Genomic DNA, 24089 nt, shown 5'->3' with positions numbered 1-24089 from the left:
TCACTTCAACCCCGAGATCTGAGCGATCTGAGCCTCTACTTTAGTCAATCCTCTTTGGAATAGAAGTTGATGAAATCACGTAAACATTGAAAACTGTCAGTTGCAATGTGAACTGAGAGTATTGATAATAAGGGAAGGCGCAAAAATTCAAGTAATGCAGCACATTAAGAACACAAATCGTGCTGTTTTTTTTATTAATTCATTATAAAATGTAGAATATATTCCGTTCAAAAGAGATTATGATTTTGACTTATGATGCATTATTTACTTTTTGGGTGTGGATATTATTGATTGTCATGTTTTGTAAGGAGCAATTTGATAGCATGGATACATTATTATTAATATTATCAGCAGGTGGAGTATTATCATNAATATTATTCATTGTCATATTTTGTAAGGAGCAATTTGATAGCATGGATACGTTATTATTAATATTATCAGTAGGTGGAGTATTACCATCAGTTTCAGTTAATATTCTCTTCAGGGGCACTTGATCGGTAGAGTTTACAGTACTCGAGGTACTGGGGATACATTGACTGGCGATGCGGGGGAATACTTGACTCGTATTTCCCAGAGACTCAACCACATAACGTTGAGCGATTGTAGCCGATTTCCAGGGGGAAAATCGGGTCCGAAAATCGCGATCTAACCGAGCGAAGCGAGCCAAACCAAAACCAAAGGTTAGCCAGTGAAAGAAAAACGTCATAAAAACAAAAAAAGTAATTTTGAAGAAACTCACTCAGATAAATTGGAGAAAAACCACGTCAAGAAAAGCGCTCTAATATTGTGTCATCAGAATGTAGGGTTTTCAATTTCTGAAGATAGTCTTGATGTTAATTATGACACGTGTCAAAAAATTGAGTGCGAATGAAGTAAATATTAATTCCCCGAGACATAAATCAAGAAATTTCTAGAATTGCGATATAATCTTGGAATAGGTATTGCGAATTTCCCTAACAAGTAAGATTTGTCTTCATTGATTCACTGAATCTTAAAAATATTTTAAATATTTTTATTTATGATTTAATTCAATGTTTTATTTGAACACGTAGAATTTTTTGAATTTGCTGACGGGGTTACCAATTCCTGAACGATTGAGACTCTAAAGGTAGTAACGATTCCCACATTACCGGCCATCAATCAAACAGTTTGTCCAATAACGCGTGGGTTTGTTTTCGGCAGTTATTGCATTGAGGAGATTAGCATTGTCGTTTTATTATTTTGATAGGATTTACGAGTCATTGAAGCGCAATGTTATACAATTCTTCATTCACCTTTCGTCGTCATTCATTAAATGCAATGAACCCGTATAACTACAGTCCATTTTGATACTACATTTTTTTCTATGGCCGGGGAACTTTTCCCCTCAGAGTGCTTTGTTACAGCACTGCATTTGGCTTTCGGATACGAGGATATCAGCCATTTTTATCAGCAGTCGCAGGCCAGCCTGTCGTATGCTGTCGTAGACTTCCTCTCAACGTCTAACATAATATATGTACAGCCTCTAATTTATCAGAATAGAGCAAATGGAATTGACAGGAAAATATTGCGAGCTTATTAATTACATGAATGATGTGCATCCGTGTTGATTATGTAGATTCGATGCGCTTTCTCCGTCAATCTCTGAACTTACTAGTCTCAGAGATGATACAAAATCATGCGTATGAATTTTATTGAATCATTTCCACCTACCTAATTAATTACCTAGTAATTCTTCAAACAAGAAACAAAACAAAATTCATCGAAACTAATGCAGGTCAAATATGCTCAAATATGGTCTACAATAACAATACACATGTTCATATAGTTCAATCTCACGGGCGATACTTCATTCAGATAACAATGAATACATATTTAAGCTTTAAAAAAATACATATGTCCACAATATATTCCATAGAATCTTCCACACAGGGCCGCCAGGAGATATATACGTGGGCGGTGCATAGCTCATGATATACCATACACCTTCCGCCGGCCCTGTTTACATATTGCATTATATTTTTTTCTCTTCAGAGAAAAATCGAATTTCAAATTCGATCAATATCTGTAATTTCTGCAGTTCGCAAGGGTAATATGATCATACTTCGCGAGGATAATACCTCGTAACGGGTGAATTTTACGAGGGTCAATCTAATTATTTATTGATCTTTATTGAATTCCTCACGTTAGCATTTCATATCGTGATATTAATAATTCTTGTTTCTACGGATTAAGTTGAGACTTCTCCCAAGATTTAATGGAACATTCTTAACTCATAGAACTATTTCAATTGTTTCTGGTAGCTTTTTTGGGGTCTTCAAAATAAAATTGTTCTTCTCAGGCTCGGCTGGAGCTTTTTAAGACTCCAAATAATAATGCAAAGTCCTGAATAATTGGAAAATTCAATGGAGCTCAATAGATAGTAATAGATAGATTAGATTGACTTCCTCATAATAGAAATGACGCCCGTAATATTTGATCCTCGCGAGATATAACCCTTGCAAGGTATGGCGCTGAATTCCTAGTGTAAATAGCCCCAATTTCAGTAATCCTGGAATTGTGGAGGGGAGGGTTGGAAGGAGATGTCATAGAGAGGGCGGCGTTACTGATTCGAAAGAGGCAGCCCATTTTTTTCTCAATTCACCCGCAAATTGAAAATTCATCAATTACGTGTAAATCGAAAAAGAAAAAAACTTTATCCCTGTATATGGCATACCATACCATTTTTTTTAGCCATGTATGGAATACCATACATCCAAATTCCAATGTATGGTGGAAACCATACACACCATACACACCTTCCGCCGGCCCGGATCTCTCACTAGTCTCAAACGTGGAAAACGTCAAACATCACAAAAGTCATAAACTCGCGAGGACCAAACGTCACGAGAGTTATACGTCACAGGGTATACCTTCCAACGGTCATTCCTCGCGAACATCAAATATCGCAAGGGTCATTGAAAAACTGTGCAGTTTACCCTATGTAAACCATTTTACAAATCTCATAGGGAAATGGCTCGGAGAAGGGTCCGTTTGAATATTATGAATTACCTATAGTATTCACAGGGGTTATATGGTTGTAATCTTCAGAACGAAATGCTTGAAGAAATGTGCAATGCGGTCAAGAGGGTCATATAGGTAAGATTTCGGTTCGGAGACCGAAAGAGTTTAGAAGGGGCCTTATGGTTATGATAGTATGGACCAAATGACATGTGCATAAGAAGGTCATTCGTGTCAGACCGGATCGTATGAGTGAGTTCGAATAACAAATTTTGGGTTCACATTCATCGATGATTTCTAATTATTTCTGAAATCATCTGATTTCTTTATAATTTTCACAGCTCTCTAATGCTTTCCAGAAGTCATTAGAAATCACTACTAATTCTGGGTTTTTTTTACTTGATTTTCAATCGAGTGGTCCAGTAATTTACCAAGTAACCAGCCCCTCGATTCGTAGTTACTGCGAAAGTAACATAATCATGAGTGAGAATTCGGATTCTTTATCGAGTATATTCCATTAAAAGAAAATCGAATGTTCAAACTTAATACTTTATAATGAAAAATTTTCTATCTCCTGATAAATTTGGTAGAAGTGACAAGAAATAATAACCAGTCAACTCCAATATTAATGCATCTGCATGATCAATTCAGCGACAGGTCGCCGACTTCTCAATCTCCTAAAAACACTCATCAATGAGATGGGTCAAGAATTAACAGAATGGGTTCTGAAGACTTCACCACTCTTCTATTAAGTTGGATTATTAAAAACGGGGCACACAAAAAACGAAAGAATTAGTACTTCTTCGTAGCATACAATTGACAAACAGTGCGATTTAAAGTTCAGAACTGGATCGTTTCTATTCATCTTTCTTTTTTTCCCCAGTGAGTTTTTCCGTCGCAATGTCCTTCTCGTTCTTCTCCTGTTTCAAGTTGAGATGTGCCTTAGAATTGCACTTTCCATCGTCAATGTCGCTGAAAGTTTCATCATCCTTTTTTTCGTTCGTCTCTTTGTCCTCTTTGTCCTCTTTCTCATCTTCTTCAAGAAGATAATCCCAATCATATTGGTCTCCGCCGTCCCTGACTCTTCGCAGTTCCTTTTTTAGCATTTCTAAACACTCTCTACGCTCTTTCCATTTTGCCTCATCGATCACGGGCACTTCTACTCGTTCTTCACCATTTTCATCCACTTTTACAACACTCTCGCCAGACTCTGCAGCTTCTCTCTCTTTTGCTTCACACTCTTCGATGTATTTTTCGTAACTGTCGACCTGTTGACATTATTTCTGGATTAATATTAATGATAATGGGAAGAAATTTCTCATTTACATGCTAAACACTACTTCAATTAAAAAACAAGCATTTATATTCTTCAATCCTAGATAAGTCATTATACAGGGTTTCTCGCTACTGATAAGCCATACTACAAGCGGCAGGAGGGAGATATTTGAAGAAGAAAAATCGACGCTACGTTAATGAGTAATTGATCAAAAAACACAACCAGTCGAAAATCGTCCGCCCGTCGAAAAATCATATCTTTTTTCTTCTATTTGAGATGACGAAATGAAGAATCTTTTATTAATTTATCTCTATGGCGGAGTGAGGCAGACGAATTTGATCGCACCATTGGACCCATTTGGTTCTCACACACGATGTGACCATAAACATACGAATTCACGACATAATAAATTCATATCTCACCTTCTCATTTGATTCTGGGAGATGAAATTGATCGAAATCCATTGCACATTCAATGCTTTCAGCCCTCCGGCATGAATTGGAAGGGGAATAAGATTGCTCGATCGGAGAAAAACGGTTTTTTGGTTGTATGTACTTTTTTAATTGAGGACTCATTAGTATTATTATCAGGCTAAAAATTCATCAGACTTATTGTCTGAAAATAGCCTCTCTCCCACCGAGAATCTCGCGAAATGTTGATTATTTTCTGACTCTAACATTGCCAATATATATCAACAGTTAATCGCCTCCAGACAATGGAATGAACTTGGAGATTTGGGAAGAAAGAAAGTGTTTGTTTTTTCCAATAAAGAAGAATGATTGTTCAATGAAGGCACTCTTTTCACGAAGAATTTATAATTTCATTTTTCTATGCCCAACTGAAACTTCGATTCTCTCTGGTATTCTCTCCACCGCTTTTTGTTCATCTTAAATTATTCTTCCCTTACACTATTTTTAGATATTTCCTAGTGGGGAAAATTTCGAATGCAACTCCACCCCAAAAAGCTATTCTTTCATCTTTGATACGAATGTCTATTAATATTCAGAAGTTCGTGAAGCATCGATTCCATCAGAAAAACGAGGTCACCGGCTGTTTGAACAATATTTATTTTTTATTCATAAAGAGATGTCATTGTTAACCCTTAAGTGGTCGCATCGTGAGGGGATGTGCGCTGAACCATACGCAACCTAAAGGGTGCCATTGTAGAGCGAGTTAGATGCTAGGAAAGCACGACCACTTAGGGGGTAACAGAATACAGGGAAGTTTAATTAAACTGTAAGGTTAATATAATTTTGTTTTTTTTCCCATTAGCTAGAAAAATTTCATTCATAGAACAATCTTCAAAAAGAATCATAGAACAATGGAAAAAATCCACGAGATCTGAACGTGGAAAGTACATAATTGAAATTTGGATACCAAAGACGAATAATCGAAATTCGATAATCTAAATGTCTGGAGTAGAAATTTCATTCAAACAATCAAAAACTTGTGACATTGGTGTTACATCTCCTGCATCCGAATTTCGAAATTGAATGGAAATTTTTATCACTTGGAAATTAACATGGCGCTGTTTCATGCTGATCACACTTTAAGAAATTGCTATTTTCCAGTATTGACGTCTGAGTTTTCTTAGAAATTCCCGCACGGAAAAATTATAAAGGTTATTTATATATGTCATAAATAAAATTAATTTCGAGGAGAAACCCCAATTAAGTTGAAGAGTTTTTCTCTACTCTAGATATTCAGTACGCTTATAGCGGTTGATGGGGTGTGCCAAAAAGTTGAAGAAAATAGTCACACTACACGGAGAAAATTATTTGGTGAATTTCACGAACTAATTGGTGAAATTCACCAACTAATTGTTGAAGAACTACTTGCCGAATTTCAACAACTAGTTGGTGAAATTTAACAATCAATTGATTAAAATTCAGAAAAGATTTTTCAATTTTATTCAATCAATTTTGACTATCAAACTAGATGGTGAGGGCATATACACATTTGGAAACATAATGCCGCAATCATTTATATCTTGACAATCCAGCAATATCTTCCGTAGAAGATATTTTCGCAGTAATCTACAATCCGTTGTTAAATTTAATCCATCAAATAAATCGACCAACGTTTATTGCAAATTTAATACATGGTTGTCGAATGAAATTCAAAAATATTTTTTTTCAAGTTTAATTAAATAGTTGGTGAAATTCGCCAAATAATTTTCTCCGGGTAGAGGCAGATTGGGTTTGAAATTATAGATTTTAACGGGTTTTCACTCCAAGACACAACCTTGAACCATCATTTTCCTTGAATCCAGAGGTAATAGATCTTAAAATTTTTAGAGCACCCTCGTGTATGAAACTGAGTTCATCTTACGTGAAAAAAATATGCCTAAAAATTTTCGTTTTCTTCGAAGTATTCATTGTAATAATCACGATGGGAATCTTCACAATCATGAATAACGTTAAACCAGAAATATTTTACCGAGATTAGTTCATCCACTCAACTTCATATAGAATGGTGTTCTAAATATTTTAAAAGAATGCGCCCGTATACGATCAAAATCCGGAATCCCAAATTTGTGGTTTGAAACCCAATCTGCTCGTGGTGTTGTCATCGTTTCTGCTATTTTGTATACTCCACCATGTCCCATAAGTAGAACAAGCACATAAGCTAATCACAGGGCTTCTTGCTTAAATGCAAGCTTGCATAAATAACAACTAATAAATAGAAAATTCTGCGATAATCAAGTCGAAAACATTGATTTTCCTATGATTTGAATGAGGCTCACCTTATCTTGCAACATTTGTTGGATATCATTCTGTTTTTTCAAATGTTTCGGTAACGAGAAACAGGCTTGTAGTAACCGTAGGAAAACCCAAACAGCTCCCGCCAAAGCCACATAGGTGACGGCGGTGAATACCATGTTTACAAAATCGACAGAAACCCGCTGATACTTCATCGTTTGAATTTTTGATGCACCTAGAGAACAGAGGTCACATTCCATTGATTGTTCTAATTCATAGAATATTATAGCAAACGGCATTATTAATTCTCAATATATATGATTCTCTCTATCTCTACCCAGAAAACAATGATCCAATTCTGTAAATTATCGGTAAATTCATAGTGGTGGCATAACATTTTAAATAGCATCAGCAGAAATTGTTTTCTCGGTGCTAGTGAAATATAATACATATATCCACGAAAGTCTAATACCATTTTGTGACACGCGGATAGATTAAATTCACAACTTTCTAGATTTTTCCCCGTATTACTATTTCTAAGTTGATTATCTGAGTTGAGGTGCGAACACATAAAATAATGAATAAATGTACTGCAATTGGATTAAAAAGAATAGATCATTAATCCAAAACTTCGGAGCTGCTTGTGTAGCAAATAGTGACACAAAGTTGAGGTCATCCTTCTTATGATTATTAGGCATGTCTGTAATATATATCTAGCAACAACAATCCATACCGATGGTGGAAAATATTGTAAAAGCGAAAATTCCGCAGCACCAGGGCTCTATTCTTTTTTACCCGACAGTAGTGAACACAGGAAATAGAATATCAAATTGAATGAATAACATTTACTCACCGAAAAGAGCATGAAACGATGAAAAAATCCATCGTAATTATCGAACGATAATGAAAACAATAATGTAAAAAATGTCAATTCGTTACTAAATACGTAATAAATAATAACAAAAAATCCAAAATTAAGAGGAAAAGAACTTATTTAGCATAATCAACAGTCTTGATATTACTCATAAACACAAGTTTTAAATGCGTATTTATTCACGACAAAAGTTCAAGCATTCACAGATAAGAAATTCAATTAAGAAAATAAAAAATTTCGAGGGATCCACTTACCTCAGTTTACAGTGTATGAACCTCTGATCATTTCTAAATGTACTGATGAATTTGGAAAAAATTCAAAAACAAAACACCAAATACCAAGAATACAATTTTAAAGCTCCATTCAAATTTAACCGATGAGGCGATGTTTTAATCCGAACGTTTGAACGTAAAGTGGAGGAAGACCACGACATCAGGTGTAACGCACGAGCACCACTGACCCCTATCCTCTGGAATCGATATATGGATCTTATTTTCCACGTATGATTGTAATGTGGCCTCACTATCCCCTAGCAATCAGTCACCTCCGGTTTCGTTCTCCATTGACATTAGGACAAAAATTATATTTCGACTATTGTGCTTAATAGTAAGAAAGTCTACTACATATGCTAGTCTTGTATTTTTTTTTGCCATTTCATCCGTAATACAAGGTTTTAAGGATGCGCTCACATCTAATGACAAAAAATTGTTCAAGGCAACACGACTTACTATTCTTAACAAAATATCTGCGAAAAAATCTCCATGACAAATTTATCCTACCACAATTTTCCTATAATAATATATCTTTCAGAAGGATAATATATCTTTCAGAAGAAGACCATGTTTGCAGGCCAACTTGAACTAGTTTGAGGCAAACTTGAACTACACTGTTTAAAAGAAAAACGAAACTTCATGGGCAATTTAGCTGTAATTTTGGCATTTTTTATTTTTAATGAATTTTCAGAAATGCATTATTATTATTAAAATCGATTCAGGGGACAAAAGCTTATGGAATTTCAAGTTTCAAGTAGCATGTAAACAAATTCAAAAAACGGAGAAGGCAGTAACAAAAAAAAAACTAAAAAATTGATGTCACTGTAAAAAGTAGTGAGCCCTATAATAAATTTGGAAAAATAATGTCAAGAAGCTCCTCAGATGAAAAAGCCCCTCATAACAGAGTCTAAAAATAATAATTCTTCTCAAATCAAGTCCACAACCAATAATAATGTTAATTGTTTAGATAGTTTGATTACACGTTATTAATCAATCACATTGAAGCGTTGGAAATATTTTTCTCAAGTAGAAACCCACATTGAATCGCAATAATATTGATATAAAATTGAATGAACAACACTTTTACTAGGTTCTCCAAGTTTTTAATTTGAAATGAAAACATTTGATACATATCTTCAATACAAGGGAAATAGGAAATTGTTGAATCAAGGCAGACAAAAGGGTAGAGGATGATGAGAAAAAAATCATAGTAAAAAGGAATGATTGAATTTTACGTCGCAGATCTCACGTAAAACAATAGATAGGGCGTCGCTGAGTTGCGTGGATTTGGGGCTAATTTATCCTGTAATTCGTGTTCGTGAATTACTCTTACAGCCTCGTCATCGCATTCGAGCCAAGTACCAAACTGTTTTCCACGTCGTATGCCACAACATTCCATACTTCGACATCCCATTCGATGTTCTTTACTCTCACTGATGTTTGGTTTACTTCTGAAGAGCTTCAGAATTCCAGTCGACGATGAATTATTTGTATTGCTGGAACTACTGCTCTGTGAAACATTTTGTCGACACTCGTTATATGTCGAGTCTTCAGGGACTTTAGTGTAAGCAATATAATGTCCAGCCGTCATTGTTGCACCTTGATGCATTATCACCGAGTAAAGCTTGTATACATGACGTGATTCTCCTTGTCTGTTCGATGGTCCAACTTGCTGCTCATTACTGCATTGCTCACAAAAGCATTGAAGGGTCAGAGGAGTTGGCATGTAGTTATTTATCTTTTCCATCGATCTGTAATAATTTGAAATCATTTTTCTTTGTTATTCTCGGTAGAGAAATCATAGAATTAGTTATTCGAAATACGTGAATATAGTTGTTTTCACATTACACAGTAATTTTCATCGATTGACAAATTGATGGAAGAAAAGATCCAGCAGTAAAATATGGGAAAACGAATCGAGGAAAATACAACCTTTTGCTATACAACTATATGAAAATGTAGTAAAACGTCTTTCTATAGTTCAGAAAATTTTCTCCAAAAGAGGCCTCTTGATGACTCCTCACATCAATTAATGATAGAATGAAGAAAATGTTATTTATAATTTAAATGTTGAGTATAATAACATTTAAATTATAAATAAGTTACCCAGCAGCAGTAGAAAATCTTTTTAATTGTAGAACAAGTAGCCTCGGCAATGAGGGAAAACTAACAGCCCTTTGAGCTTCATTGTATCTCAAACAGCTGGCGCACCAATACTTGTCCCTTCCCGACAGAAATTCGCTGGTTACAACCAAATGTCTGTACACTTCTGAGCTGTCTATCGATTTTCCATTTTCGTCTGCAATAACACGCATTGAATCGATTGATCATCGAGATTGAGAAAAAAATTGAGACAAATGAAATTCAAATAATACATTTCCAAAAATTACCTTTCTCATTTGATCTTCCAGTGTCAATGGGCACACAAATATCGCAGAAAGTCTCCTTTCGTTCAGTGACATGTTCACACTCGAGGCAAGTTGTACGTAGCAAACTTACACCCTCAAAATCCTCAGAGATAAAACATTGTTTACTCTCAGGTGGATAATAGGCTTCACCATTGCTAGGCATAAAGTCAGCGTGGCCATTCTCAAAGGGTCTTGACATCATACCATTAACGCTAGGCTGGGGCAAACAACTCATACTACCCCGAGTTGTTGGATATTTCTTCTGTTTCTTCTTCCGAATAGTGCGCTTGCCAGAGCCACTTCCCTCAAATTGCATCTCATTGAAACGATCCATATTTAAATCACCAAATCCACCATTACTTTGACCAAATCGACTCTCCCGGTATCTTACAAGTAATTGAAATGTTTCTCTAATGTTATCGAGCAAACACACCAACAACTCGTGAGCGTCTTGTTGTTGGTTGCCTTCGAAGATGGGATTAACGTCCCTAAAAACATTAATGCAAGATCAATAGCCGTGAGACGTATTGTGCCGTAGAAAAGTAATAAAAGGGACGAAATTTAAGGAATACATCAGGAGAGATCTTTTTTTATGGACAACTGTATAGAATATGTTTTAACCCCTCAAGTACGGCATCGATGCCACATCTAGACCCGAGAGCTTGTCCTACCGGCCGGCGTCTATGTCATATAGACCCTTTCTGTGATTAATAAAAATTCATTACCTTTCGTACTATTGTAGATATCGAAATTCTAAAAATTTCCCCATGAAACAGATCAAATTATCAACACAATGTGACTCGATTTGTTTTTCAACTTATTTTTAATGTTTTTCTTCAATACATGAACAATACGGAACTGAATTCGATGTCAGATGCATATTCAAACCTGTTGTTTATCGAGCTAATTTTCACAAAAAATTCTGACATTTTTACCACACATACTCTATACATTCCTTTGTCGAATGGCGCAAAGGACATTTCGATTCAATGAATTACTGATTTGTTATTAACAAATTTCCGACAATCGCCGATCTTGACAACCGTTTATACTATCGAACTAAGATTAGTCTTAAAAATTCCAGAAAAATCTATATAAAGGGATACCGTAATTGAACAACTTATTGGTGAAAGCTCAAGATTATCGTTAAATTTTAGATGATAATTTTTTGTTCATCAGTATAGAAATTGTTGCGTATTGAATAGCGAATTCGAGCAAACAGGAGGCCGCCAGCCGATGAGAACACTGCGCAATATGGGCGCCGTACTTGAAGGATTAACAAGTTTACATCAGCCTAGCTATGGGGCGTACATTATTGAAACATGAGATTACATTGAAATCCTCATTCGAAAATTTCACAAATCTAGTCTGTTTCCAATTATTTTCAAGTTTTTGCTTCCAAATGGAAGCATTGTAATCGTTCAAATTTAAGTTTTGGATTTTTTGAGTTATATCGACCCCATATGATCCAAAAAGTCCGAAAATGCCATTTTTAGACCTCGTCCGTACGTGTGTATGTATTTGTATACGTATGTAACAAAGTTTTTCTTTAAATGTTCGCTAATGTTGAACCCTATCAATCGCCATTAATTAAATTTTAATTTATCGATTAGTTTTCTTAATTGTCTAATTTTTTCGCAAATCGGTTGTCCCACCATAACTAAAAAAATTATTTTGAATTGATTGAATAATGGGTCAAAAAATTATTTGGATGCCGTTTTAACCAAATTCGAAGATGAAGGCGATAGCAATAATCGTTATTTTGATTAATTTGAAAATTTGCAAAAATTTTATATTTCTTGAAAATAAGAATTCCGGGAATATCTTTGAATATCATGCTTCAAATGAATCGTAGCTTAGAATGTTTTTTTTAATGCCACTAAGTCGAAGTGAAAAGATGATTACGGTAGCTATATTGGTTGATTTGATTTTAATGATAATTGTTGAAAACGTTGAATTTTTCATGAATTTTCCTGAAAGTGAGCTTTCTGATGGTTTCTTCAAATGTAATGTTTCAAATTCATTCAAGAATGTATAAATAAAATTTTTCTAATAACATTTTATCGTAGGGCTGAGGGGAGAGATAGAACTATGAAAAAAACAATTGGTTGTATAGAAGAAAGGAATAATAGGAATAATGATGATAACATTCAACTAAGTTGAAAATTTGATAAAATTCGTTGAAAAGAAATCTTATTCAATTTAATAAAATGAGATAAACAATGAATTATCCATGATAGAAGGTAATAATGTGCAAAATAACCATTCGGAAGCATATTGCTAATTTATTAGAAAAATAAATATACTATATGCAATACAAGAGCAATTTGCCATTTGTTTTTCATTTATTATTAATTTAATTTTGGTTTCACGTTGAAATTGACTTTTACACAATAATTACTGAGGAATTAAAAAATGTTCGCAAATATGTTAGAAGCAGCTAGGAGGTACACCAACCCTAAAATGGTGTCGTAATGTCTAGAATCAATTGAGAAATTTTTAACAATTATCTCTTAGGAGGGGTTTCTAGAGGATTTTCGAAATTCTCAGAACACTCTTTACAGGTCCGAAACTTCCCACAATTTTCTAGAAGTATCCATGATTTGAAAACCCAATATCTTGGAGATTTTTAAAGATGTTTCTTGTCTCTACAACTTTCACATTCAACGGAAAATGGCATGGAAGTTTCAGTCTCAAAGCAAATTAATTAAATTGTTAATATGTTACACCTGCATTTATCTCTCTCCACCTGATTCATTCCAGAATTTCCTTTGATTGATGAATTCATAGTTTACCAATTGTATGAGTCACGAATTTACCTCAGAGCTTGCAAAAATGCATCGGGCTGATACGGCTCACTGTTCTCCTTAGTCTCAGATACCCTCAGTGCCATAAATAACTCATGTAATTTTTCAGTGGCAACTTGTATCCTTGGTTTATTCAGTTCACCCAATCCAGATAATGCCGATAAATCTTTGCTACTCCAACTTCGATTACCACTTGACGTCAGGGAAACACCTGTACGTCCTAGTGACGATGATTTTACCTGAGGGGTAGAGTCAAAAATTATTGTTGGATATATTTTTTCATTTCCACTTATCATATGGTGTGCTTTAATAACGTCACTTCTGATTGAATCGAGAATGAAATTATTCTTGCGTAAAACGAGCCAACACCTAGAAGAAATATTCTTCTGATAATGTTGCTATTTCTTTTCGATTCTGAAATATTTCACAATGATTCATTTTGGAGTAACTTAATTAGCGCTATGTACACTACTCAGAGAAAAAAACAAACAGACTTGTTTGAATGCATGTTCTCAAACAAGTCTTATTTGAACCGAAAAACAAAATGCAAGTTGATCATAGAAAAAATAGAAATTTTTTCATTTGAACATACGAAAGCGTCAAACCTGAATAATCGCTCTGCTTTCAATAGCGAAATATTTAATTCAAAATGTAAATCATTCCAGCGAGATGGTGCCATTCCCGGATGAAAATATTTCCAACAAAATGAGTTAATCAAGGGATATCGTCTTTTCAAGTAACAAGATTGCTATCATATTATCATTAATTTATTCAAGAATTAATTTATTTTTAAGTATTAGATAGCGGCTTCAGAAGCAAAATATATACACTTGTATAGAATAACGAACAAGTAGTGTTCGATTTGAAATTTCTTACTCACACAGAAAATAACAATTCTTTGGAACAACTAAATCTATTTTTGCAACAGAATTTTTCATCTCAGCACGAGATTCTTTTTCCTTGATAATTTTAAACTTGCAATTTTTGTGGTTCAAACAAAACTTAAAACCAACTCTTTTCTCTCAGTATAATTGACTGTTCAATTTTCGTTCCGATTCTCAATTAAACGTTGAACAATTCAACATTTCCAAAATATATTTAAAAGGATAATATTAAATTAAACGGAATTTCCAATAGTTAAAAATTTTATGTTGATTTGAATCTTTGAATATGAATTTGTGTACCCTCCGGACTACCAATAACAAATCGTATGGGAAATCAAATGTTTATAAAATTTTTGTTAAATCCATAGTTTTTGTATTGAATGAATTAACTGAAATTTACTTTGAAGTGATTTATGGTCGATATTTCAAGAATTTACTCCTAAAATTGGATTCTGCTACAAACATGAATAGAAAGCATTCCTTTCGAGTTTCTCTCCAATTATTGATCAGGTTAAGTAAGGAAGTGGTAAAAGGAGGTAACCAAGGAAGTTCAGACGCAATTTGCTTATCCTCGCCGTACCTACATTTTGTAGATAATTTGCACAACAATTTGTGCCAATTTTCTCGATTAACCTCCAGTCACCACTCTGCTGCACAACTGAGTTGAATGAGTAAATTTTTGTATTTCCATTGAAATTACAATTAAAAAAATATGCTCTTCCGTGAAAAAATCATTCTCACCTTTACCTGTGACTGTTTCTCATTAAGATTCGACAAATCTGTCGCAAGATGATGTAAATTGTGCAAGAACGATGGTGCAAAGCGCAGCGTATATATAACGCTGTTCAAAAAGCATGTATTCCCGAGATTACACAGCGTTGCAACTCTCAAACCCTCAGAGCAACCCCCAATAATGTCGTAAGATGCGTCTTGATGATTACCGAGTTGACTCCGATATCCATTCAACATTTTGCTTGTGCCTGAATAAATATTACAGTTTAGATGAATTGTTTCAGATTTAAAAGAGTTCATGAAAATATGAACAAATGGTGCAGTAACGAATAAATAATTTTAGAAGGATGATGAATAATCTGAAAGAATTATCGCAATATGTAAAGAGTAGAAAAAACAAATTGGAAACCAATCTATAAGTCGCTCTTTGAATGTCTCGTTTGAAGGAATTGTGTTACTTTTACAGAGAGAAGTTCCTAATTTACAAAGCCAAGTTACTGGTTCTAAGAACCTCATAGCTTCAGAAGCAACTGAGAATAAGAAACTGGTTACTCAAATTCGAAAGAAGAATCCATCAAATTCAATACCCCAAATATACCTGTTGCAAACAAGAAAAGTTCTTGAAAGAAGAACATTTGTGTTAATAAGCATTCGGAAGGGTTAAAGTTCAAGAATAATTAAACATTAACTCCACATTGATAGAGTCAAAGTGTCAAATTACGTGGAATAACGAAGGATGTATAAGTTTGAGTAGATTAATTTTAGAACGGGAAAACTCATCTATTCAAAACTGAAAATATTCTTAATTTCAAAATTCGGATGTTCATGATTCAAGAATCCAAAAGTTTTCATTTTCAAAGCTAAAATTTCCTCAAAATAAGAGAAAATGTACGCCAATTTGAATACAATTATATTAAATTGAAGGAATGATGGCTGTGAATTTCACCTTCTTTCTCTGACTTTTAGAAAAGATTTCCTTAAAAAAAGTGACAATTTCACTTAACTCCAGAATTTTTCACTCGTTGGGTTTCAGTTTGACAGAATTTTCAAGTTCAATCTTTTTTCTTCTACGAAAATATTTTGTCCACAGAAATAGGGAATAAGTATTACAAAAACATGTTTCAGAAGAGATCCCCAGAAAATAAAGTACACCAAAAAATTGTATTTGACGTCCTGAATATGTGAATAAAAAAACTTACTATAAGGAAGATCTTGATCTTCGAAGAAGCCCCCTCGTGTAGACGAGTGAGGGGGCTGGGATATATTCTTATTAATGTTATGTTCCCGTCGTGATAGAGACAAGCAAAATTTTTTCCTGGGGGGAACGGATCGCTCATCCGAATCTTCTTCTGCCTCTAATACTGTCATTTTCCACTAACCTAAAATTGTAAAAAAAAATCATGACAATTAAACTTTATAATGTTCAATAAAAAATAAATAAAAACCCATATGATCAACAACAAAATTAAAACCTCAAATACGTCCTAAAGACCCGACAAAATCCTTAAAAACAATGTTGGAAAATGCTCACGACTTCACCATAAGTGGACAAATGGTGAGAAACCTTGGAAAAAAAATTAAGGAGAAACGTATAAACAACAACTACAACTCAGTAACATAATTCTCTCTATAAATTTTGAGAATGCTCATCTACGATCATTGATAATATTACGTACGTATTATCAGGTGAAGAAGTCATGGAATAAATAACGTTCACGAATAAGCGTCACTTGCACGAAACAAATTGCGCAACGAATTATAAAATATCACCGAATTTCCACAATCGAAATAATAATTCAACCAACTTTAAATTGTTCGTTATTATAGGTTGATGGTGTTGATCCTCTCAATGTTAACTATCCGTTATTTTTGATAAACAAAATATGTTCCATTAACGGCTACATTTTACACATTTCATACACAACAGCATTTCGATGATTTTACTGATGGCCATTGCAGGATTTTCACCCGATGGGTGGACACATTTATTAGAATAGAAAACTTGTGAGCGAGCGAGATATTTAGGGAAAGAGTGGATTGGGCTCGGCCATGAAACAAACTAAATGTGAACGTCCGGTTTTCAAGGAAATGTTGTAGAATCAATTATCTATTGATGATAAAGAATGCTCCTTCCTTTACGAAGACGAGGCACACCCAACACCAACTGGGTTTTTCCCATCTCGCCGCAATTCAGGTTCAAGCGGTTCAAGCCCATGTCTCTTCATACCCCCTCCACACGATACGGTAAACATTCTAACCTCACTTCCGTGTGCGAATAAATCACTGAGGGATCATTTTGAGGCGGCGAATCAGTGATTCGCTGCCGTTGTTTTAATTATTTTGTTATTTACCACGGGAAGAAAAATGAAGTCCTTTGGAATCAAAATATCTCACAGGTAATTTTGTTCTATTTTTAAAGATTGTCAAGTGTTTTATTTGAAGAGAAAAATAGATATTGTTGAAAAACCGGAGTAGTCATGCCAATTAAAGGGTATGAAAAAGAAATGACTTAAATTCATGTTCTTGACTGATAGAAATGGTGATTTCCAGGGGATTGATTCAGAGCACTTTCACCAGGCTCCAATCAACAGCTGCAAGTACCCCTTCAAAGTCTTCGACTCCCGAGATTCAAATACCAGTGAAAAAGCAACGCGGACCTACTGATATTCTTCAAGCACTTGAAAAGACAATTTCTCGTGATCCTACAGCGCCGAAATATAAATATCACGATGATCCTTATCTCATTCCCTACTCAAATCTGCAGAAGAGGACATTTGCTCTAGCTCAGGAGTCTGGCAGAAAAACTGCAATGTGGATTCGTGCAGAGCATTCTAAGCTCTTCCAGCACAGAGTTGCTGATCCAGTTATTGAGGTGACTTTCCCTACAATGAAGATAACATTATTTCCTGTTTTTTATGACCCACTAGTGGCTAATGATTTATTTAGATTAGATTAAATTTATTTCAGTCAAATAAATGAATTTTTCAAATAGGTCGTAATACATTTTTCAATAAAAATTGAACAAATTTTTTGTGTGTATTCTCATTGAATAAATCTGTTCTTTTTTTCACAATAACTGAATGTTTCCTTAGTCGGAATAACATTTTCATTAATTGCAAATGAAATCCTTTGTCTGGTTGTAGTTTTGTGGAATGAATCAACATCGTCAACTTTGTCAACTTTCATCTCGACATGAATTTTTGAAAACAATAATTAGTAGATCTTCGCTAGTAGATTGTAACATTTCCATATTTATTTAAAAAATATTCTAACATTAATCATGAATAAATGTTGCAGGTATTTCTACCGAAAGCAGTATATACAGATAAAGCAGCTGTCTCTGAAGAAATATTGAAAAATGTCATCAAGAATGGTCAAACATCTGATGCTATTGCGATTTACCAATTATTGGAAGAGCAAGTATCAGACGAAACCAAAGAGTCGCTTCTAGAACTGCTTTGTTATTACAACAATAACGAAAAGTTTCCTGAGGAATTGTCGGAGGAGAAGTGGTTCAGAAGGACGGAGACATCCACAACTTGGAAATATTGCCCTGTGACCGACAAACTTTTTGCGACTCTGAAGGATAAAGATGAAGCGACAGCTGCAAAAGCATATAATGCTATGATCTGTGGCCAATCAAAATACTTGAAGGTAATTTTTACAGTTTTCATATATGATTCGAAACTCAATAAAAATGGTCATTTGTTCAACGAGAATATATAGCTAAAAGAACAGAAAGAAGAAAGAATGAAAAAATTGACCTTTATTGAAAAATCTTTGAAAAATTTTAAATTTCGAAAATTCATGTTCGAATTACTCGAGACCGCTGAGACGATTTTGCTGAAATTTCAGTCTCAATCTTCAGTCTTAATCATATAAAGTTGCATGAATTATGACGACAAGAAATCAATCTTATCGGTTCTCTGAGAGAAACCATTAAATTTATTTAAAAAATGTCATTTTTCGACGGTTTTTCACAAATTTTGTTGCAAAAAAAATTGAATCGCATCGTTTGTTCGAGAGAAATCGTGACACAAAATTTTGGTCACACACACACACACACATACACATAGACATAGACAGTGGAGAAATCATTAAATTTCCACAAACGATTTTCGGGATCATTACTGAGTTTCCTCTGTATTGGTTTACCTGAGACACTTTAAAAATGTACCTCTGAATAGTATATTTTACGGCGAATACCATGGGGTTTTTACTCGCATGGAGTTGGTGTCCGAGCCGAAGGCCAGGACTGGCCAACCACGCGAGTAAAAAACCCCATGGCACTAGTCGTGAACGATATTTTTCCGTAGTGACTTTCACTTTTATCAGTTCGGGGAAGGGTCAATACCAATCCCCGGACTTGGAAAAGTGAAGGTCAGTACGGAAAAGTTTACTTATTATTCTCGATAAAGTATCTTCTCAAAAATATCTGCGACAAAATCGCCACGACAAATTTACCTCCCAGCAATTATAAAGATCACCATGAAGCTAATGAAGATAACCATGTGTTATCCAAAAAAGACGATGTTTTAAGACCAACTTCAACTCACTTGAGGCACACTTGGAGTAGTTTGAAGAACGTTGAAGTACACTTAAAAAAAACGATTTTATAAACAGTCTAATAGTAATTTTTTTTAAAGTGACATTGAATTCTATTTAAGAGGACAACCTCTATGAATGTGTAAGTTTCAAGTACAATTCAAATGAATTCAAAAACTTTCAGTAGAAATGAGAAAGAAATTTTAGAATTTATGTGAATTTTCAATAGAACATGCATAGTCAGTATGAAAACGAGCTGAATTTTCAATGATTTGAAATTTACGAAACCAAATTAATATTTAACAAATATTATTTAAATTAATATTTTTTGGCCTGAATAGTTTCGTTTTTTCTAATTTCCACTGAATAATCAAACTGTAATGTATTATGCGTCATGAACTAAAATATAACATATATGTTTTTTTTCAATGACGATATTTTCTGAAATTGCAGTGGAAAGGGAACTTGCTAAAAATTTCCGGGATTCGACGAAAAAATCTAGACGAAAATTTTTAACCGTATAGTTTGTCGTTGAGCTCAAACCTATTCGAACTTCAACTATTCAAAAGTCATAACGTAAAAGATTAACAAAACGGGCAAGTAATGCAAAAATCGCTATCGAGTATATTGTCGGAATGATCTTTTGGGAGGGCTATTTTTCCATGCAGATTATGTCACGGATATTTTTGGGGTGAATATTTTTCCGTGGAAATTATGTTGCGGATAATTAGTCGGACAACTCTCTGAGATGAAGGATAATTCATAAAATCGTCGATTTATTGAATTTTTCTAGATCGAGGCAGCTTGGAACCTCTTTCAAGAAGCCGAGAAGAAAGGTTATCCAATAGCAATAGAAACCTACAACCAATTGATTGGAATCATCTCTTACCGGAAAGATGGTCCACGAGAACGTTTGGCAGTACTGATGGAGATTTATAACAAGATGCAAACAGCTTGCATTCAACCAAACACAGAAACATTGGCTAATTCATTGAAATTAGCTGCAGCGATTCCAAGACATTCATCTGCAATGGAAGTATGCAGAGATATTTTTACAGAGTTCAAAGCTATAGGTGTAGAACCATCACTGTCATGTTATTACTACGCTTTGGTGATTTATTACAAAAAAGGTGAATTGAATTTTTCTTGTAAAACTTTTAAAATGATGTGCCCAATGAATTCTTCCGGTAAAACCGGAAGCATCTGCCCATCTACACCGTGCTACAACTTTCTGAGTCATTCTATAATTTTGTAGAGAAACAGAAATCTCAAATTATATGAAATAAGATTTTAGAGAGTAACAGGTTTGGAAGAATTTTCCGAAAGATGCGTTTTGTACTTGATACAATTTTATACAACAAAACATCTTTCGACAATTTCACCTGGACCTGGACTCATTTGTTCCAAAGACATTAAAAAAATTATTTGCTAATAATTCATTCGTTCATATTTATCTTTCAATACTTTTTCTTGTTAAATGTCATTTTTATTTTTACAGCGGAAGCTAGTGCTCCTCCAAGTTCTCTCCTTCGAGAAATAATTGCAAATCTCGAAAGAAGAAAAGATTTAAAAATGGAAAATTCGATGGACACATTTTTCTTCATGACTGCAATGGAAGTAGCCGCAAATAATCTTGAGGATCCAATTTTTGCTGATCGAATTCATAAACTTCTGCTCACCAACGATAATTACAAATTAATAGGAGATGCATTCAAAGAGAATTTATACTACCGCCACTATTTCCAGGTTCATGTGGAGAATAATGCTCTCGACGAGTTTATGAAATCATATTATGACCTGATAGTCCCTCACGTTTACACCCCAGAGCCAAATATCATGAATGCAATTCTTCAAGCGGTGAGTGCCAATGATCCTGAGATTGGCATGCCGCTGCTTCCAAGATTATGGACACATTTGGTGCAGTTTAATTATCTTGAGAGGAAAGATTTGGTCTCCAAGGCTCTCCATTTAATGACAACACATTGTATACCACCGAAGAATTCACCAGTACATCAAATGTACGCGGACGCTGCTTGGACTGTGTGGAACTTTGTTATGGTAATTCATTCCCTGAATTTTTTCCGCATTATTCGAATTGGAAGATCGATAATTTACAAGTGTAACACTTTTTTATTCTAATAATCATATTTGAAAAAAAAATTGATTCAAACATTCCACTGAAACTTTTGTTGTCTAATCACTGGTTTACTAAATAATGTTATAATTAACAGCAATACTCTGTTTACCATTAACGATGAATTTTTCAGGCCCAGAGGAACAAAAAAGTTCAACAGATAAGTTGGACGGGACCAATTCTTGGCGACGTGGCTATTTTATGCCTTCGTGCTGATGATTTCGATAAATGGACGCAGATAATTACTTTCATGTTCACCCAGCAAAATTCTATCATCGGCCCACCATCTGCTGGTCAAATTGATGAACTCTTCAATGCGTGCATTCTCGGAGGACATGCTCAATCTGCTTTGGTAATTAAACGATAATGTTTAATACTGCTGTTATCGAGCAGACTTACGTTTCAGTTAATTATTCAGTCAATTATACCTATACTTTGTTGGATATAATTAATTTTATACCTCGCGCTATAAAAATCACTCCTTATTTTTTATATGCTTTCTCAAGCAAGAAAAACGTTCATACAATTTTTCTTCTGTGTTTTATGATATAAAATACATTACCTTCATTGAGGATTTCCAACTGATTTTCTTTTCAAATGTGTAATTGACCCCGTAATTTCTAAAAATTCAATTTTTCATTTCAGGACTTGATTCACTACTGTTCAGACATTGGTTTTGAAAATGTCCCTTCAATGGCTTACAAACTTCATGTGAATCTCCCTCTCGTGGACCACCAAATGAATCGTTTGAAAAGCTTGGTAGATCCGGAAGTGCTAAAAATCCGCTCAGAAGACTCAAGATAATTCATCTAAAATGTTTGGTTCTATCAGGAAATAGAAGAGTAAGAAACAATCGAAATAATATCCAATCGATGTTGGATTTTCAATGCATTAATGTAAATAAATAAATGTTGAATTCTCACATGGATTGACTTTTGAGATGAAAATGGGTGTCTTTCTAGATGATTTCGTTTCTTTTGAGCTCATTATCTCATAATTTACTTCTTTGACCACCCAGAAATTTGAAAAACTTTCAGTGAATATTTAAAATTGAAGTTATTGACACTTACCCCTACCACAGTGAGGGGATAAAGCCACCAGATTAGAAGAATTAAAATAGAAGTTCGATGTTTTTTTGAACAATTTTTACGTGCATACATGGTCGTCATAGAGCCAGGGAGGTATAGACGCTCTGGTTTTACATACCCTCGTGGCCCTTTGGCTCTACGACGAGTGACGCATTTAATTACAGCGTAATTGCGAGATTACTAGAACTGGCCACGCACTCCATATACGGATCATTTGCGAAAGGTTCCGTTTAACACTGCATTTATTTCGATAATAATTAATTCCTACCTGAGAACCCTAACAATGCTCCATGACAAACATGACTACCCCACGAAGTCATGACAAGTGCACGGCAGTTGCCATGTGGATATTTAAATGGGAAAAGTTTATCATTTGGGTTTAGAATGAATAGGAATAAAGTGAGATTAGGCATGAAGAGATCCGTTATATATTGAAGTAATAATTATTTCAGCAACTTTTCTCAAAGGAGAACTCCATTCTTGTCTTAAACTTTTCTTTACAGTTCAAACAATTCCTTCGAAAAAGGAAATAATACATGATTACATTGCTAGATCAACGAAAGAAACACTTCGTAAAACGTTACACTGGGTTTTTGCTCCCGAATGGAAGCTTTGTAATTGCTCAAATTTAAGCTTTCAATTTTTTGCGTTACGGTAACTAAATATGGTTTAAAAAGTCTAAATATGTGATTTTTAAATGCTATCTACATGTATGTATACATGTGTGTACGCATGTATGTCATCTTTTTTCTTTATTTTTTAAATCGAAATGTTCTTGTAAGTGATGAATCGAATTGGATCATTTGTTTTCATGAATGTAGGCTTCAATAAGCTCTATTCATTGATACCAATTAAAATTCAATTTTTCATACATATTCAAAAAAATTGATATTTTTGCAAAAATCGATTTTTCAACTATCACTCAAATAATTATCAAAATAGAATTATAGTCCATACGCTGTATCATCAAAATCTCTATATCTATTAAATTCAGGTACTAGTCTATTATGTTGAATACTTGTTCACATTGATTCATGGTCCCGACAAACTTCTAACAGATCCCCGCTATACACTAATTAAACCTTGATTAAAGCCGAAGTGAAAACAAATTCAAGTCTTGAGAAGGTCTGAACGTAGAGTTATTTGATAGAATGAAATAATCCGCAAAATTTTGATGACATTTCAATTGATGATAGTACTATGAAATGGAAAAATAGAAGAAGAGAATAGTGAAATAAGAATAAAAAAAGAGAACTCATTTAGAAGCAAATTGCTAATTTATTAGCGATTTTCCCTCAAATTTATAATTTTCCGTATTATTCCTCCATTCATCTTCGCAAGAATACATTCGTAAAAGTGGTATGGCAACTATCCAAGCCACCACGAGA

The 24089-nt window shown here is 34.3% G+C and overlaps 3 protein-coding genes across 7 annotated transcripts; 1 reads left to right on the top strand and 2 right to left on the bottom strand.

Annotated features, from left to right (window-relative positions):
- Positions 1 to 1802: 1802 nt before the first annotated feature.
- Positions 1803 to 8225, bottom strand: LOC107048893 (myb-like protein X). 2 transcript variants are annotated; one of them, XM_015272337.1, is made up of 3 exons: positions 8086 to 8225; positions 7002 to 7192; positions 1803 to 4247 (listed from the first exon to the last, which is right to left on the bottom strand). In XM_015272337.1, the coding sequence occupies exons 2-3, from the start codon at positions 7170 to 7172 to the stop codon at positions 3837 to 3839; spliced, it is 582 nt and encodes a 193-aa protein (XP_015127823.1). In that variant the 5' UTR covers positions 7173 to 7192; positions 8086 to 8225; the 3' UTR covers positions 1803 to 3836. The 2 variants fall into 2 exon arrangements, with proteins under 2 accessions (XP_015127823.1, XP_015127824.1); XM_015272338.1 differs by having other exon boundaries at positions 7002 to 7166.
- Positions 8226 to 9190: 965 nt separating this feature from the next.
- Positions 9191 to 16959, bottom strand: LOC107048867 (ubiquitin carboxyl-terminal hydrolase 46). Of its 4 annotated transcripts, none has more exons than XM_015272299.1 (8): positions 16611 to 16959; positions 16407 to 16498; positions 16134 to 16313; positions 14944 to 15182; positions 13331 to 13557; positions 10494 to 10999; positions 10210 to 10402; positions 9191 to 9854 (listed from the first exon to the last, which is right to left on the bottom strand). In XM_015272299.1, the coding sequence occupies exons 3-8, from the start codon at positions 16300 to 16302 to the stop codon at positions 9335 to 9337; spliced, it is 1854 nt and encodes a 617-aa protein (XP_015127785.1). In that variant the 5' UTR covers positions 16303 to 16313; positions 16407 to 16498; positions 16611 to 16959; the 3' UTR covers positions 9191 to 9334. The 4 variants fall into 4 exon arrangements, with proteins under 4 accessions (XP_015127785.1, XP_015127789.1, XP_015127786.1 ...); XM_015272303.1 differs by having other exon boundaries at positions 14950 to 15182; XM_015272300.1 differs by lacking the exon at positions 16407 to 16498.
- A 181-nt stretch (positions 16960 to 17140) lies between these two features.
- Positions 17141 to 23368, top strand: LOC107048891 (protein PTCD3 homolog, mitochondrial). Its single transcript, XM_015272335.2, has 7 exons — positions 17141 to 17330; positions 17485 to 17806; positions 18232 to 18588; positions 20273 to 20609; positions 20978 to 21537; positions 21747 to 21965; positions 22259 to 23368. Exons 1-7 carry the CDS (start codon positions 17299 to 17301, stop codon positions 22415 to 22417), a joined length of 1986 nt encoding a protein of 661 aa, XP_015127821.1. The 5' UTR covers positions 17141 to 17298; the 3' UTR covers positions 22418 to 23368.
- The last annotated feature ends 721 nt before the right edge of the window (positions 23369 to 24089 follow it).

Source organism: Diachasma alloeum, unplaced genomic scaffold, assembly GCF_001412515.2.
Source record: "Diachasma alloeum isolate Michigan unplaced genomic scaffold, Dall2.0 Dall_scaffold_00198, whole genome shotgun sequence".
Classification (NCBI taxonomy): domain Eukaryota; kingdom Metazoa; phylum Arthropoda; class Insecta; order Hymenoptera; family Braconidae; genus Diachasma; species Diachasma alloeum.
The sequence above is the reverse complement of the archived record's forward strand: the minus strand, read 5'-3'. Positions and strand labels throughout refer to the sequence as shown.

Bases quoted from the DNA above. Each gene is read 5' to 3' on its own strand.
- LOC107048893 (XM_015272337.1), bottom strand. From the start codon at position 7,172: ATGAAGTATCAGCGGGTTTCTGTCGATTTTGTAAACATGGTATTCACC. The intron at 4,248-7,001 runs GTGAGCCTCATT...TAATGTCAACAG, and splicing joins AACAAATGTTGCAAGATAAG to GTCGACAGTTACGAAAAATA.
- LOC107048867 (XM_015272299.1), bottom strand. From the start codon at position 16,302: ATGACAGTATTAGAGGCAGAAGAAGATTCGGATGAGCGATCCGTTCCC. The intron at 10,403-10,493 runs GTAATTTTTGGA...GTGTTATTGCAG, and splicing joins TGGAAGATCAAATGAGAAAG to ACGAAAATGGAAAATCGATA. The intron at 9,855-10,209 runs GTAACTTATTTA...AAATTATTACAG, and splicing joins AGATTTTCTACTGCTGCTGG to ATCGATGGAAAAGATAAATA.
- LOC107048891 (XM_015272335.2), top strand. From the start codon at position 17,299: ATGAAGTCCTTTGGAATCAAAATATCTCACAG. The intron at 17,807-18,231 runs GTGACTTTCCCT...TAAATGTTGCAG, and splicing joins TTGCTGATCCAGTTATTGAG to GTATTTCTACCGAAAGCAGT. The intron at 18,589-20,272 runs GTAATTTTTACA...GAATTTTTCTAG, and splicing joins GCCAATCAAAATACTTGAAG to ATCGAGGCAGCTTGGAACCT.